The sequence below is a fragment of the Stenella coeruleoalba genome (assembly GCF_951394435.1).
Source record: "Stenella coeruleoalba genome assembly, chromosome: 5".
In the NCBI taxonomy this organism is placed as follows: Eukaryota; Metazoa; Chordata; class Mammalia; order Artiodactyla; family Delphinidae; genus Stenella; species Stenella coeruleoalba.
In genome coordinates this window covers 78,045,951-78,063,976 of record NC_137150.1, presented here as the reverse complement: position 1 = coordinate 78,063,976, position 18,026 = coordinate 78,045,951, and the positions used below count along the sequence as shown (strand labels likewise).

General features: G+C 32.1%; 1 protein-coding gene across 2 annotated transcripts in view; it reads left to right on the top strand.

The window, feature by feature from the left end:
* The window catches only part of STXBP5L (syntaxin binding protein 5L), a 369,562-nt gene that overhangs the window by 112,501 nt on the left and 239,035 nt on the right, over positions 1-18,026 (top strand). For both annotated transcript variants that reach the window (XM_079922719.1, XM_079922720.1), the window contains 2 exons: positions 7,360-7,494; positions 13,911-13,974. In XM_079922719.1, coding sequence (XP_079778845.1) covers positions 7,360-7,494; positions 13,911-13,974 — 199 coding nt within the window. The remainder of the gene's footprint in view (positions 1-7,359; positions 7,495-13,910; positions 13,975-18,026) is intronic.

Here is an 18,026-nt window from a genome sequence, read left to right as displayed (position 1 = left end):
AGACAGGTGTTGAAATCTACTAGCATCATGGAGTCTCTCTTTTTTTCTTTTCAGTTTTATCAGTTTTTGCTTCATGTATTTTGCAACCTGTTGTTTGGTGCATGCACATTTGGGATTGCTCTGTCTTCTTGGTGGACTGACCTTTTATCTTTACATAATGTCCTTCTCTGTCTCTGGTTATCTGAACTCTTTTTTATCTGAACTCTTTTTTTAATCTGATATTAATATAACCTCTTCTGCTTTCTTTTGATTAATGTTTGCATGATATATCTTGTCATTCTTGTTACTTTCAGCTTTTCCATGTCAATATAATTGAAGTAAGTTTCTTGTAGACAGTGTATAGTTTGGTTATGTTTTTTCAATTCACTCTGTCAATCTGTGTATTTTAATTGGTGTTTACATTTTCTGTAATTATTGATATCTCAGGACTTAAGATCTCATTTTATTTTTTGTTGTCTGCTTGATCTCTCTGTTTTTAACCTACTTGGTATTTTTTTTCTTGCCATCCTGTTTTTACTTGAACATTTTTTTAGAATTTCATTTTGATTTATCTTTATTATTTAGTGTCTTTTTGTATCACTTCACTTCTTTAGAGGTTGCTGTAGACATTTCATTATATATAAACAATTTACCACAGTCTTTTGCTATTGCATTTTCCCAGTTTGAATGAAGTATAAAGACCTTTTCTTTTTTATTTCCCTCATTTATAATAAATTTTCCTCTCTCTATATTTAGAACCAAATCAGACTGTGTTATAATTTTTCCTTCAACTGTCAAACATAATTTAGGAAATTATGAGAAGGAAAATATATTGTATTTACCCATAGTTTTACTTTTTGTTGTTTTTTATTCACACTTGATATTCAAATATTCCTATTTAAAAAAAAATTATTCCTTTTTGTTTAGTAAACTCCCTTTAACCATTCTCTTAGAGTTGATCTTTTAGTGACAAATTCTTGGCTTTCCTTCATCTAATAAAAGCAGAAATATATTTGGCATGTATAGAATTCTGGGTTGACAGTTCTTTTCTTTAAGCCCTTGAGTAATGTTCTACTTCCTTTTGGTCCCCTGTTTTCTGATGAGAAATCTGCTATCATCGGAATTTTTCCCCTGTAGTTAAAGTGTTGTTGCTCTCTTGCCACGTTCAAGATTTTTTTCTTTTCATTTTTAGTTTTCAGATATGTGGTTGTGATCTGTCTTGGTTTTATTTCTTTGGGTTTATCCTTTTCAGTTTTTTCAGCTTCTTGAATCCTTTGTTTTGCCTTTTACCAATTTGGGAAGTTTTTAGACATTATTTTTTTGACTCCTTTTTCAGTCCCATCCTTTTCCTTCTGGGACCCTGATAACATGATTGTTATCACATGTTTTGTTTTTGTCCCACAGGTTTCTGAGTCTCTGATTTTTTTTTTTTACATCTGTTTTCTGTCTGTTTTACAGATTGGATAATTTATATTGCTTTATATTTGAGTTTACTGCCTCTTCTGTTTCCTCCATTATGCTATTCAGTTTATCCGTAGGTTTTAAAATTTTCTTTATTGTACTTTTTAGTAGTAAAATTTGCATTTGATTCTTCTTTTTATCTTCTGTTTCTTTGCTGAGACTTTCTGGTTTTTGTTTTTTTTTTCATTTTATTCATAATTGCTTGTTCCATTTTATGATAGCTTCTTTTAAATATTTTTCAGTGAATTTTAACATCTGTATCATCTTGATATTGGTATCTATTTTTTAATTCAAACTGATTTTTCTATTTCTTGGTATGAGTGATTTTTTAATACAAACTGAACACTTTCAGTATAATGTTATGGCACCCTAGGTCTTATTTAAACCTCCTGTTTTGGGTGGGTTGTTTTGACCTTGCTCTGGCAACAGAAGGGCAGATGACCTCTTGTTGCTAACTGGTGGGAATAGAAGTTCAGGTTCCCTATTTGGCCTTCAACTAACACCTGAGGTTGGGAGAGGCATCTTACTGGGGTGGGGTTATGGCTCCCCATCATACTTCTACTTTTATCACCCTGACCAGAAGACCTGTGATTCATTCCTGCTCCCCACGTGGCCTCCACTAATTCAGTTCTCCCGTTCAGAAATTGAAATATTCTATGAATTTAAATGATGATAGAAAATGTTATTTCTTTCACTGTAGGAGAATGAAAATAAGCTTCTCAGAATTGCATTTGCCAAAAATCATTGTTATTCCCTATGCAAATGCAGATTTGACTTATTTTTAAAATTTGACTTACATTTGTTAGTTTTTCAACTAATTATGGGCAATAAAATTCAGTGAATTTTTTACTGTCTGGTTAATTAGAGCCCATTAAGACAATGAATGAAATTTAACTATAATGTCACTACCTATTTAATTTTATCTCTTGTATTATAATTCAGCTAGATATAGGTTGTCTAAAATTATCAGATTCTTTTTCATAAAGAAAATTTAATTCCTTATTTTTGCTTTTTATATGATTTGAGTTTTTCCACTAAAACTCCTAAATATCAGCCTTTGACTTAAGATGTTGAGGGAATCTTAGGGTAGCTATCTGTCCCTTTCCCTAGCTGTTGTTGTGCTTCACCTTATCATCATTATTATAACCATCATTAGCTGTTTGGGGGGTACTACATAGCTTTATCCCTACTACTAACTTAGTAATTTAGGTTCTTATCCTAAAACTTGAAGAGTAAGTAAGCAGCAGTCATTCAGCCACAGAACTACATTTCTTAAAATGTAGTTCATGAATTGTCTGTATCAGAATCACCTAGAGAAGTGCTTCCTAAACTTTCATGTGTGTGTGACTCACCTGGGGGTTCTTCATAAAATTCAAATTCTAATTCTGGGATTGGGCCTGAGATTCTGAATTTCTACTAAGCTTCCAGGTAACATCCATGCTGCTGGTCTATGGACTGCATTTTGAATAGCAAAATATTTGTTAAAATATCAGTCATATGTTCCATCCTAAGTCCAAGGAGTCACAGTTTGTGTGACTGGAATCTGGGATATGCATTTTAATGAGATATTTATCTATACTAAAAATTTAAGGTTGTTGTTATAATTTAGTAGTTCTTAACTGTGGTTATGTATCAGAACCACCCAGAAAGAGTTTTAAAACAGTATTCCTAGATATTACTCCAGAACTATTGAATCGTCATCTCTGGTTTGTATTTTTAATATGCAGAATCATATACCTGATTCTGAGTATAACCAGGTTATAAAGAATGATTATAAATATTATAGAAGGGACTGGTGCCAGAGTCATCATGCCCGGTACTAGAAGTTTCACCTGGAATCCAGACAAAAAATAAGATTAAAATTGAACTATGTTAGAACTTAGTGGGGGGGAAGGTTTCAAAACTGAAATCTTCCACTAAATTTTATACAGCATAATTTTTGTCATTTTAAGCCATTTTCCTTTTTACAGTATATTTTTGGCTTGTGTATTGACAGTGTTTCTCAAAATAGGATTTATAGTCTTGGGGTTGTGAATTATCCACAGTAATTTATAATCAGACTAATGGAAACATTCTGAATGATTTGAATAAACCCTCTTATGCAAAAATACTGCCATACAATTTCAATATGTGAAGTTATATTTGCATTTATGGTTGTGTTGGTACCAAGTAGTATTATTTTAATTGTTATGGGTTAATAAAAAATCAAAGTGGACTATGCACATGTATTATGTATTCATACCAAATGATTATAAAATTATGTGATGGTATACTATGGAACAGAATTCAAAGGTATTCAAGTAGAGGCAAGTGGTGAAAGAGAGACACAGAGTAAGTATAGACATAAAAGAACCTGTGGAGTCAGAATCATATCCATATTGTGAGATTGTTTTATTTTTGTAAAAAAAATTCATATGTCATGTAAATTAATTGTCATTTGAATTCTAGTTTTATTTGTATTTAATTTGTTTTTTGTTTTATGTATATATGAGTCATAAGTATGAGAAATTTCTTATTTTTATATATAAGTTAAAGAAGTTATAAAAGTAAGTCAAAGTGAGGATCAGCAAAAATTTTTTTAAAGATCTGTATATTATTCAAGCTTGAGAAACATGTATTTTGTTTATTTAATATGCTTATGTAAAAAATATATCAAATTACAGAGTCCTTTGGCCCAATTCAAATACTGTACAGTTTTCTACCTTAGCTTTCCTTGATTTCCCTTGAATTAATCCCTCCCTCCTTTGAACTCTTTATAGCAATTAACACATTTTACTTTTATTTTTCTTGTCAACTTGTCTTATCTCTCCTGTTAGATGTTATATTTTTTTAAGGAAAAAGATTAGGTATGTTGTAATCAAGGACAGTACTTTTTATAAAGAATTATTCAGTGAAGCTTGAATAAATGGATGAATGGAAGGAAGACAATGTGTTAGATGATTTACTACGAAAGAATGAGTGAATATGGATATAGGAACAATATTATTTTTCCAAGGCCCACATATAATAGAAAATCCTTCATCTTGCAGGTGGTGGTGGTAGAAATACATTATAAATGAAAATGTAGCTATTAAGTACAGTAAATTAAGTTCTATAAGGATATTGATTAGTCACTTATGGTTATCAAACACACAGCACAAGTTTAATGATGCCCTCTCCTTCACCTATGTCAATCATCTTAAGTAAATCACATTACTTTTTTTTTTAATTTTAAGAGTTAATTTGAGCGAAAATCAATTTGAATTGGGCAGTGCCAACAGAGGTGGTTAAGAGTGCTCCACAGATAGCTAGGGGCAAGACTTTTATAGATAAGACATGAAAGCAAAGCAAAGGATTATGGGATTGGCTATAGCTTAAGTAGTTGCTTTATTTAGGAAAGCATAGCTGGCTTTTTCGAGTGGTTGTCCTTAGGTTTCAGTTTCTTTTTTTTCCTTGCAGTTTTATTGCGATAAAATGGACATACGGCACTGTGTAACTTTAAGGTATACAGCATAATGACTTGACTTACATACATCATGAAGTGATTATGACAATAAGAAGAGTGAACATCCATAATTTCATATAGATACTAAATAAAAGAAAAAGTATAATTGACCTACAACCCAATGTTAGTTCCAGGTGCACAACATAGTGATTTGATATTTCTATATATAATGATCACCACGATAAGTTTAGGTATCATCTGTCACCATACAGAGATATTACATTGTTGACTCTATTTACCATGCTATACATTTCATCCCTATGACTCATATGTTTTGTAACTAGAAGTTTGTACCTCTTAATTTTCTTCACCTATTTCACTCATCCTCCCATCTTCCTCCCCTCTGGCAACCACCTGTTTGTTCTCTGTATCTATAACTCTGTTTCTGTTTTGTTATGTTCATTTGTTTTGTTTTTTAGATACCACATATAAGTGAAATCATATAATAGTTGTATTTCTGTCTGACTTATTTCACTTAGCAGAAGTCCATCCATGTTGTCACAAATGGCAAGATTTCATCCATTTTGTAGCTGAGTAATATTCCATTGTATATACCACATGTTCTCTATCCATTCATCTACTGATGGGCACTTACATTGCTCCTGTATCTTGGCTATTGTCAGTAATGCTGCAGTGAACATAGGGGTGCATATATCTTTTCAAATTAGTGTTTTTATTGTTTTATTGTTCTACTTTTCAAACTGGGTTCAGATTAATTCTGGGAATCTCTTACTTGTTTAACCATGACCCATCAGTTGGACTTTGGACATAAGATGAAAACCTTTTGTCATAAAGGGTCTAGTTTCTTATCAATAAGAATGAGGAATACAGTAGTGTTGGTCCAAGGAATATTTATATTTCTGTTTGGATCTTCATGTATTCCACTGTTCTTGTACTTACTGTAAAGTCTGTCTATATTGGAATTTTGCTGCTTGCTTCAGGTCTCATTAGTGAAACCTGGCAGTTCTTAGACTTTTCTTCTTAACCTTATAAATGACCGTGTAATATTTAAGTTTGCTCCTTTTCTATCTGAACTCCTGTATTTGTGTCTACTTTAATGGGATTGGTGTTTTTTCTACTCTCCCAATATTCAGAAAGGGTGATCATAGATCCTTTTTAAAATGAGCTTCCTCTTTCTACATGGATTGAATTGAAAATTGATTGTTCATTGCCTAGAAACATGACTATCAAGTTATTTTCTGTGGAACATTATTGAGTATCTCTTGGCAACAGCAATTCTAGACTTTAGGTTTTAATCAAAATTGTCCAATGTCATATATGTTATACTTTAATTAGATTGTCAATTGACTCTGTAAATGTGTATGTAATAACAAGGCTTCTAGTTTTTTGGATTGTAGTGTGCAAGGTGCCTTCAACAGAATACTTTTGAATAGATAAAGTTTGGTGTAGAGAAAGTCAATGAACCAGATTGAAAATATAAATTTGACATACTGCATGTTCACTCTTATATAAAGAGGTACAAGATGGAATCCTTTTTGGAATTTACCATTCATTTTCCTTTTTTTTTTTCCATAGTTGTGTGTCTGCTTGGTGTCAGAATTCTGTTTTGCTCTGCTAACAATTTACCAGCTCCTTTTCTAAATAAACTCTAGGAAATATTATGATTTAGTAACAAGTTCGGATAAGGAATAACTGTGAACTTATCCCCCCATGTCTTTTTAAGAGTGGTTAGGGAGCCTAAGTAGGCCCAACTAGAAAAAGTGATGATGCTGTGGATAGAAGACTCTGATAAATTCCCAAATTTCATATATAGGAGTCATGGTTGCTTTGGCTGTGGAACAGTTTCCCAGAATTGGTCAGAAAGCCCATTGTGAAGATGAAGGCAGAACAAAAGAATAAGGGAATAGTATAATGGATCTCTGACCTTATAAGTTTTCGTTATACTACTTAGATGCCAAACATCAGAGTAAAAAGTAAATAATTCATCACCTCATGTAGACAAAGCTACAGACTCTCTGACCTCTGAAATTTATGTTTCATATATACCTAATTTTTATTTCAAGTGAAAAAAAGCAAACAGTGTAGCATTGTAGAAATATGGCAGTTTTTCAACCAAACAGGAATGGATTTGAATCCCAGTTTTGCCACTTATTAGCTGTCAGTCCTAGGCAAGTAAAAGCAAATATTTTTGTGAAACAGAAATATATATATGTCTTGAAGTGCTATTTTCAGTTAGAAATAATATATATCAATGCCCATGTTAGATACTTAATAGTGGTTGTTTTATCATTATTATTTTTAATGACATATTATTGTTATTTATCCTATAAACTCTAACTAATAACTAAGGGCTACTGAGTATATGGTAAATTTTATTGTTTATATAGGTATCGCTATGTTATAAGCATAAGGAAAATATAATGCTGACCAGATATAAAATTTAGATATTTTAATTGTAATTTTCTTTCTTTCAGAATTACTTACTGTCATCTACCTTTCCAGAGTAAATGGCTCTATGTTGGAACAGAAAGAGGAAATACACATATTGTAAATATTGAATCTTTCATTCTTTCTGGATATGTTATCATGTGGAACAAGGCAATTGAACTGTAAGTTTGAACTTGAATACCACTTTATTTGGATTAAATATATCTTATGGTTATGCAGTATATATATCAAATTGCAGAGTTATTTGAAACATCAATGGCTAATTTATGATGAATTTGAGTGAAAAGTTCATCTAAAATAATTTAAAACTCGAAAGGCTTTTAAAAATAGATATTGTAGTATTAACATATGCTAATTTTAGACTTTCCAAATACTGTAAATAATTAAGGGTTATTATGTATACAAAATTTGATGACAAAATATTAAAGCTTATTCTAAAACTTATACATGAAAATCATCTCATTTCTTTATAGTCAACCTTAGTATAGCCACTTCCAGTGGGAGTGGCAAGTGGATTATGACCACATTTAGCTTTATGTAAAAATAATTATGATCAGTTCACATATTTTTAAATGCTGGTAGCTTATTCTTCACTTGCCTCATTAACATATTGTTCTGAGTTCCAAGAAGAATCAGTTCATCAGTATCTTCCATGTTGTGATGTATACAGCTCTTTGGGTATGTGGCTGATGGCAATTACCACTTTCATTTGGCACTGATATTTATGTTTCTACACATGTGAAATGTGAAATCCCTCGAATGTGAAATTTCATGGAATTCCAAGCCATCTTTTGTAGCATATACAGAGACAATTTTCCTGGTCAATGTGTTAATTGGAAAAACAATTTTTCTTTAATAAATGTTTGTGCTCTGTACATATTAGGTCCTTAATAAGGTACGTTTGACTTGAGGTTGGCTCATTCTCTCACGTATATATACATTCTAAATTGCATAATTAGTTTTCTCTAAAACTCTGATTAAAACAGCCTATTTTCGTGAAACTTGACTGTGGTCTTTAAAATAAATCTACTATTCCCTATTCCCAATGTTTCAATGTTCATGTATATTACTTGATAGGGAAGGTTGTTACTAGTTATATTCTTATTAAAATATTCCTCTCATATTATGTCCTAATGAGTTTTTTTAATTAATGATAATTCTTCCTCATTAGATTAAGAACTGCTCCAGGGCAGAATCCTTTGTTCATTGCTCTTTTTTTCTTCATATTTGGCTTATTTTGGTGCTTTCCACAGAGTGGCTACTAAATAACTAATGACAGTGAAAATTAGTATGATAAATAGATACAAGTGCTGTTGACTTACAGCTTTCATTTATAATTATAATTGGTGTGAGCTATTTTGCTCATATATATTTTAATATTCTATGTGTATATTTTTAAAAACACTTGTCCGGTGGACAATTATGTGTCTCCCAAAAAGTTATCTATTTTTTCAGCTATTTGGGAAAGGCTTTTCCCCCTATAATCTTAGTTCTATAAAAGCACTAAATAGGGCTGAACTTAATATTTGTTTTCATAATATTGTTTTGGGATATTGATAAAGTAAACTTGAGAGATCAAACATAGAGATTTTATATAAATTTAATATTAGTACAGATAGTAATAGGTGTATCATTTGTGGTCAATTCAATGCTGATAAAGTAATTAAGAAGAGTTTTTTATCTAAACAGATCAAATATTTCACCACACTTGCAATGTTGTTTCTATATTCATTTACTTAACAAATCCTTTTCATAGTTCAGATTAATACGACCTGAACTATGACTTACACCCTATATGTATTTACATAGTCCATACTTTATGATTTCAGAACTAATGAAAATTTTAAAATGTATATTATAAAGGAGGGTAAAATTAGGAGAAATTAAAGAAATAAAATAAGGCATTTTATTTTTTCATAATATTTTCTTATGCATGTGATTCTGAATAAAATCTCACATTTATATAAATCCGGTGTTTTATAGAGTTGTATGTGCCTCTGAAAATGACTTTGAAATATCCTCAAGAAATCATTAGTAGCCACCTTATCTCCTGACTGTTTCTTGCTTTATTTACACCAGATTTCCAGAAGTCTTTTCCATGAAATTATAGTCCCACTGTGATAGATATAATTTTAAATGCTAACTTCCAGTCTCCCTGAGCAGTCAGTCTTTTAATTGCTCTCTACCTCTTGAGATACATTAGAAAATGCATGCCACTTATTAATATGTGTTAAGGGTATGGGATAATAATAAAATACATATTTAATTAAGAAGAATCATTTTATAATTAGAAATTTAAACAAATTTTAACAGTACATGTTTTAAGTGTGAGAAATGCAGAATTATCTTTGAGCTATATGGGATTATTTCTATTTTAAGTTCTTACTTGAAATACTTTTCATTCAATGTTTGTTATTTTTTTAGCTTGTTTGTGTTTTTAGTGAAGTCTCCTAATTGTAATTGTAGGCAGTTCCCATAATTATAAATAGCTTGTGTTCTCATAATGTGTATATTGGTTATTTGGAAACTGGAAGCCATTTTTGTGATATTTGTAGAAACGGTAATGTTTGTAGAATACCTTATAAAATAGTAGTATAGAACAAAAATGACATTAAAAAATTTTATATGGGAAAATATGTTCCAGGTTATAGCACAGAAATAGCTGTTTCTGAAGGACAGCCCTAGCTTTAAAAGAAAAAAAAATAACCAGTTTTTTCTACATGTGATTAAAAATTTGAGCATGAAATTTAGAACTAAATCATAGATGTAAGGCATACAGACTTCAAATATATTTATTGAGCACTATGATATACTAGCTCCTGGAAACAAGTATAAACTGAGAAGACATAGTTTCTCTCCTCTCGGGATTCCAGTGTAATAAAGGTGAGATTAAGTAAAAAGGCAATTACAATATATTGGAAATATAAAGTGAAAATTCTATAAGAAGGATACCTAATATAGACATGAAGTCTCAGAGAAGTATCTGTGAAGGAAGTTACATCCATGAGATCTGAAGGATGAGTTTCAGTTAGGTGAGTGGAGAACTGGAGGAGAGGGCTTCCAGGAAGAGGGAACAGAAGTTTTAAAGGATAGAATGTGAGAGTTTTTGTTCCATTCACAGAAATTTTAAGTAGTTTAGTTGGTTGGAAAGGCTGGGGGAAAGGATGGCAAGAGATAAGGTTGAGAAGATAATAAAAATATATAGTATGAAAGGCTTGTAAGCCAGTTTGAGCATTTAGACTTTATCTAAGGTCGGGAGCTAGATTTTGAAGAGTTTTAAGCAAAGAATTGACTTGACCAAATTTGCATTTAGGAAGTCCACTCTGAATGCAGGTATGGAGAAATCATTGAAAAGAGAAAAGACTGTATTCTTGGTAAAAATTAGGGTGGATTTAGGAGTGAAGATAAGCTGACATATTAAACAAATAGTTAGAAGATAGAAGAGGCAATACTTGGGTATTGTGGGAAGATGTAAGAATAATATATTAAGAATTAAGAGTGACCCAAAGCGTTTGACCTGAGTAACTGTGTTGATAAGGGTGCCATTTAGTGAAAGAATGCAGGAGATGGAGTAGGTTGGGAGTAAAATAATGAGTTCAATTTTAGGTAGGTTGAGTTGTATGTGTTTTTAAGTTATTCAAATGGAATTGGTATGGGAGAATGGTAGGATGTAGGATATATGAATCTGAACCTAATGAGATCAGAATTTACATGGTCATTGAAATTATAAGAATATTTGAGATTGTGCATGAAAAGTGTATATAAATGAGGTAGCAAACTTGTAGACAGTGAACCAATTCTGACTCACAGATATGTTTTGTTTGCCCATCAGAGTATTTAAATATATTCTGAATTATTAGTTTCCAATATTTAAGAACTGGTAGAGTAGAGATAAAAATTTGGATTTCCATCTTTTCATGAAAAAATTCCTGATGAAACAATCCCAGTCCAGTATTCTTGCATGGAAGTCAGTAATCAACAGGAACTGACAACTTTCGTTTTGTAGGTGGGTAATGTGCTATCCAGTTTGGCACAGTTCTTATTCAGCCTGTTGAACTCATTTGCAGTACCTGCCTGGCTCCTGTGGGCTCTTGAATTCATGACCATATATAATATGGGAATACATTGCAGTCTAGGACAGAATACAAAGGAATACCAGTATTTAAGATAAGGGAAGAGTAAGTCCACAAAGAAAACTATCGAGAAGCCATTCTGGTGAATGGGAGGGAGAGACATAAATAGGGATATTAGAAAAATTGTTTAGATGACTATCCCATGAAGTTAATTTCATTGATAATTCTATCTAAAGTAATTTTTATGGGATTTATAGAATCCAGGGTACACAGTTGCTTTTTAAAGTCAATTTCTAATGGCCGTAAATTTTGCAAGTAATGCTTGGTAGTTTTTGGAAATTTAATATTAGGGAAAAAGTCAGAAAAAATATCAAAATGTTAACAGTCATATCTAGGCAGTGAAATAATATGAGAGATTTTTTCTCTTAAATTTTGTTATCTTCTGAGTTTCAGGGTTTTTTTTTACAATTAAAAAGAAGTCTCTTCTATAGTCTGAAAAAGTTATTACAAATACCTGAAGATTAATTGTAGATTTTTTTCCTGAACTTGAGTGTTTTATAGAGTCATAAGCTAAATGGAAGAGTCTTTCATATGGTCTAAGTAGTGTTTCTCAACGTGTATTTCAGTGATTCCCTCAATAGAGGATCAATGAAAAAGGATTCTATGGACCAAAATTTTGGAAAATATTGAAGATTTGCAATGGTGATTTGCATATTATGGCTCTAAGAAGTTCTGTAAAAGAACTTGAATATTATTAAATAAAAATATTTAATTTTAATTCAAGGTTTCCCAAACTTTTTTTTTTTGATATGGGACAGTCTTTATGTGAAACATCTTATATATATTCACTAGTTTATCATGGTGTACACTTTGGGTATTTGTTGTTCCAATCAAACCCAAAAGACAGATAGGGTTTTTGGTTTGTTGGATACTATTAGTTACCAAAAGATAATTGAAAAACATTGTCTTTTATCAGAGGCATTTATACTGTAATAAAGCACTGCATTTATATGTGAATAATATATTACATATAAACATAAAAGGAATGCAAAAAACCCTGTAAACGTTTTATGAAGTCTTTTCTTCCTGCACATATCCCAGAATGCAAATAGTAACTCTAATTTCTAATTATTCCAATGATTTACAACAATCATAATACATACTATTTATTGAGTACTATGTTTTGGCATTATGTTAGATGCTATGTGTATATTTTAACCCTCACAGTTATTCAGTAGGTACACTGCTATCATCTCCATTTTTTTTGTGGTATGAGGGCCTCTCACTGTTGTGGCCTCTCCTCCCGTTGCGGAGCACAGGCTCCGGATGCGCAGGCTCAGCGGCCATGGCTCACAGGCCCAGCCGCTCTGCAGCATGTGGGATCCTCCCGGACCAGGGCACGAACCTGTGTCCCCTGCATCAGCAGGCAGACTCTCAACCACTGCGCCACCAGGGAAGCCCTATCATCTCCATTTTTAAGTGAGAAAATTTAGGATAAAGCCACTAACAAAATATCTAAAAAAGATGTATTTTTCTGAGTTACTCTGGTGAGTCAGTATCTAGGGAACCTGGAGTTACTTAATTTGTCACTTTTGTCTGAGTCCAAAGAATTTCTAAAATTTAAATCTTCATTATTTTTTTGTGCAGAATATTTGATGATTTTCATGTGTGCTTAAGAAATAAATTATAAATATGTCAATATACTTATACTAGGGTTAATCTGGCACAATTAGGTCATTGAAGAAAGGATTTGGAAAAAAAGAGCAATAATAAATCTATGTCATATCCGTTCATGTCATATTTAACCATGACATATTCATACTCAACGGTGACATCAGTTAAAGTAGGAAATATAAAAGAAACATGCCAGATATTAGAATAGAATAAATTTAAAGTCAGATTAACAGAGCAAAGATCCCTTTAACAATACGCTGTTACACTATTATTGATTACCCTAGTTAACCAGATAAATGAGACAGAACCAGTGAACTACGTTTCCCTAGTTGCTCAGTTTTCTGTAAGATGGCTATCACTAGAAAGGGTCTATTTGTAAATAAAAGGAGCCACTGTACTTTCCTTTAGGAGCAAAATCAGAGATTTCATGTCAAAGGAAATTTTAAATTTGGTATGTAATTTGCAGTTTGGTTGAAACAGGTTTGCAGCATTAGCCTTGTGGCTGTATAAGTAAAACTTCATTGTCAAATTTTCAGAGAACCAGATCTGGCAACAAACATATAAGCATATAAGATAATAAAGAATCCCATTGTTATGTGGATCTATGTCCTTAAACCTGATTTTTAAAAATAGACCTACTTTAATAGAGTTAGTAGGAGAAAAAAAAGTAGTCTTAAAGAAAAACAACCAAAGACTCAAATCAGTCTAAGCTAAACTCTAGAATATTGGGAGTGTATTCCAGTATAATCTTAATTTCTTTGTTTCAGTCTCTAACGGTAAGGTGTTTTAATGTTTTTTTTTTTAATTACTCTTTTGAATTGATTTAACAGATCCACAAAGACTCATCCAGGTCCAGTTGTACATTTAAGTGATAGCCCAAGAGATGAAGGGAAAGTGAGTATTACAATACCACTATTCTTGAATTTATTTTCCTTATTCTTGAATAAAGGTGTTTCTTACTATTATTTTATACCTAACATCTAGCACAGTGCATTCAGTGTAATCTAAAATTAAAATATGTTGAATGAATGAATGAGCAAATAAATGAACATATTATTTACACTAATAATGGTCCCAAATTGAGTCTTTAGTTTCACCTAAAGTTGATATTTAATTCTAGAATTTTGAGGAAGGCATGTAACACATAGAACAACTTTAATTTTCAAATATTCAATGCCTGAAGTTAAAAATATTGTCAATATCATTAATCATTGGTCCCTGATATTCAGTAATGGTAATGATAAACAACCAATATTAAATAATCATAAATTAGCTAATCTTAATTTTATAAATAGGTAATAATATAGAAAATGTTCTAAGATTACAGAAATAATCCTTATTAATTTTGATTATTCATAATTTTCCTTTAATTATGAGAAACAAAGTTGATAATGTGAAAATCTCTAGAGTGTCACTTTCATTATAAATATCCCTTCAAGTATATAATTTTTGCTAAGTACTATATAAAACACCTAAATAAATTATTTAGTATGGGTTTGGTTCTTTATTTTTAAATGATAGAAACTGAATTAGCCTAATAAATATTGAACCTGAAAGACAAGTCCCCTGATGGTGAGAGAAAAAACATTGAATTTCTTCGAACTGATTTATAAATACAGTGTAATTCCAATCAGATGTCATTAGAATTTACTTTTTTAATTGAAGTATAGTTGATTTACATTATTATATTACTTTCAGGTGTACAACATAGTGATTAAGTATGTTTACAGATTATACTCCATTCAAAGTTATTGAAAGATAATGGCTCTAATTCCCTGTGCTATACAATATATCCCTGTTGCTTATCTATTTTATACATAGCAGTTTGTATCTCTTAATCCCATACCCCTAACTTGCCCCTCTGCCCTTCCCGCTCCCATCTGGTAATCACTAGTTTATTCTCTATATCTGTGCATCTGTTTCTGTTTTGCTATACACACTCATTTGTATTATTTTTTAGATTCCAAATATAAGTGATATATATTTTTGTGTTTGTTTGAATAATTTCACTAAGCATAATATTCTGTAGGTCCATCCATGTTGCTGAAAATGGCAGGATTTCGTTCCTTTCTATGGCTGAATAATATTTCATTGTGCATATATGTATATATACCACATCATTTTTATCTGTTCATCTGTTCATGGGCACTTGGGTTGCTTCCATATCTTAGCTATTGTAAATAACGCTGCTATGAAGATTGGGGTACATGTATTTTTTTGAGTTAGTGTTTTCATTTTCTTAAGATATATACCCAGGAGTGGAATTGCTGGATGATATGGTTGTTCTATTTTTAGTTTTTTGAGAAACCTCCTTACTGTTTTCCATAGTGGCTACACCAATTTACATTCCCACCAACAATGTACAAGAGTTCCATTTTTTCCATATCCTCTCCAACATTTGTTATTTATGGACTTTTTTTTAATAGCTTTTAAAAAAATTTATTTAATTTACTATTTATTTATTTTTGGCTGCTTTGGGTCTTCATTGCTGCGCGCGGGCTTTCTCTAGTCGCGGTGAACAGGGGCTACTCTTGATTGCCGTGCATGGGCTTCTCATTGTGGTGACTTCTCTTGTTGCGGGGCACAGGCTCTAGGCGATGGACTTCAGTAGTTGTGGCTCATGGGCTCAGTAGTTGTGGCTCATGGGCTCTGTAGTTGTGGCTCATGGGCTCTAGAGCCCAGGCTCAGTAGTTGTGGCACACGGGCTTAGTTGCTCTGCTGCAGGTAGGATCTTCCTGGACCAGGGCTCGAACCCGCATCCTCTGCATTGGCAGGCAGATTCTTAACCACTGTGCCACCAGGGAAGCCCTATTTATGGACTTTTTTTTTTTTTTTTTTTTTTTGCGGTATACGGGCCTCTCACTGTTGTGGCCTCTCCTGTTGCGGAGCACAGGCTCCAGACACGCAGGCCTAGTGGCCATGGCTCACGGGCCTAGCCGCTCCGCGGCATGTGCGATCTTCCCGGACCGGGGCATGAACCCGTGTCCCCTGCATCGGCAGGCGGACTCTCAACCACTGCGCCACCAGGGAAGCCCTTTTTATGGACTTTTTGATGGACAACCTAGATGAAATGGACAAATTTCTAGAAACATACAACCTACCAGGACCGGATCAAGAAGAAACATAATTTGAACAGACCAATCACTAGGAGTGAAGTTGCATTTGTAATTAAAAAAAAAGAAACCTTGCAGCAAAAATGTCTAGGATTGGACAGCTTCATAGGAAAATTCTGACAGACATATAAAGAAGAACTTATACCTATCATTCCCAAACTATTGCAAAAAAATTGAAGAGGACAGAACACTCCAAAAATCATTCTACTAGTCTAGCACTACCCTGATACCAAAAACCATAAAAAGACATTACAAAAAAAAGAAAATTACAGGCCAATATCTCTGATGGATATACATGTAAAAATCCTCAACAAAATGTTAGGAAGCGGAATCCAACAGTGTGCAAAAAAGATCATGCACTATGATCAAATGGGATTTATTCCAGGAATGCAAGGATGGTTCAACATTTGCAAATCAATTGATGTGATATACAACATTAACAAAAGGAAAAATAAAAATCACATGATCATCTCAATAGATGCAGAAAAAAGCATTTGGCAAAATTCAACATCCTTTCATGAAAAAAACTCTCATCAAAGTGGATATAGAGAATTTACTTACATTTTTAAAGAATTTACAAGCTGATTTTAAAATTCATAAGAAAAATGAAATGTTTAAGAATAGGCAAAACATTTTTTCAGAATGAATAACATTGTGATATTGGTACAGGGGAATATAAGAAGACCAATAGATCTAAACAGATATTCCAGAAATGGTTCAGGTGTTTGGGAGAATTTTGTATATTTTGAGAAGATGTTTCAGGGTATGATAAACTATTGAATAAATGGCTTTGGCCAATTAGTATCCAGTTTGGAAAAAATATAAGACCTCTACCTTATACCATTCACAGAAGTAAATTCCAGATGGAGAAAATACACAGATATTCAAATAGCAACTCAGAGAGTTTTAGAAGAAACAATAAGAAACAGGTTGTTACTGTGGAGTAGGGACCTCTTTAGGAAAGCTTTAAGGAATATGCCATAAGATAAGAGACAGGCAACAAACTGGGAGACAGTGTTTTCTAGATATATAGCAGGCAAATAATGAATATGCAAAATCTATAAAGATCTTTTGCTAAATCCTCATCTTTCATAATAGGAAATCAATAGATAATGTCTAATTAATAAATCAAGAAATGGCATTATAAATATAATTAGAAATATGAAACTAAGTCTACTAGAAAAGATGATTTTAAGAGTTGAAGGTGTGGTTGCCTCTTACCTCTGAAGATAAGGGTTTGGCAGTGAGGAGGAACCAGCCTCATTAGTAATCACTAGGGAAATGCAGTATGCCCCTTGTCCCCCATTAGACTGGCAAAATATTAAAAGTTGAAAATATTAATAATATCAGGTAATGGAAAAGGCATTGAAAAATGGGCATCTAGATGCAGCAATCATGGGTATACATACCAGTATGGGCAATTTGTTATCAACATTTACAACATGTTGATAGATAGAAAATCCATTTCAGATATCTATCCTGTTTATATGACCAAAGGTCAAAATACTGAAAACAGCCTAAAGATCTATTAATAGAAAATTGAATAAATGAATGATGATGTATACTTACTGTGGAAGGCAGTGATGATAAGGAAAGTTCTTCAAACCACATTTTTAAAAGAAAAGATGTAGAATACTAAGTGTAGTATAAAACCACTTGAATAATGAATTTGTGTTTTTACTTATATATTCAGATACTCAAGGAAAAAAGCCTAAAAGGAAATGTATAAATCTGGGGAGGATACTAGTGATTAGAATTGCGGAAAATGGTCAAAGTTATTCTTATTTTACTTGTGTTCAAATTTTTATGAAAGAATATAATATGTGTTAATTA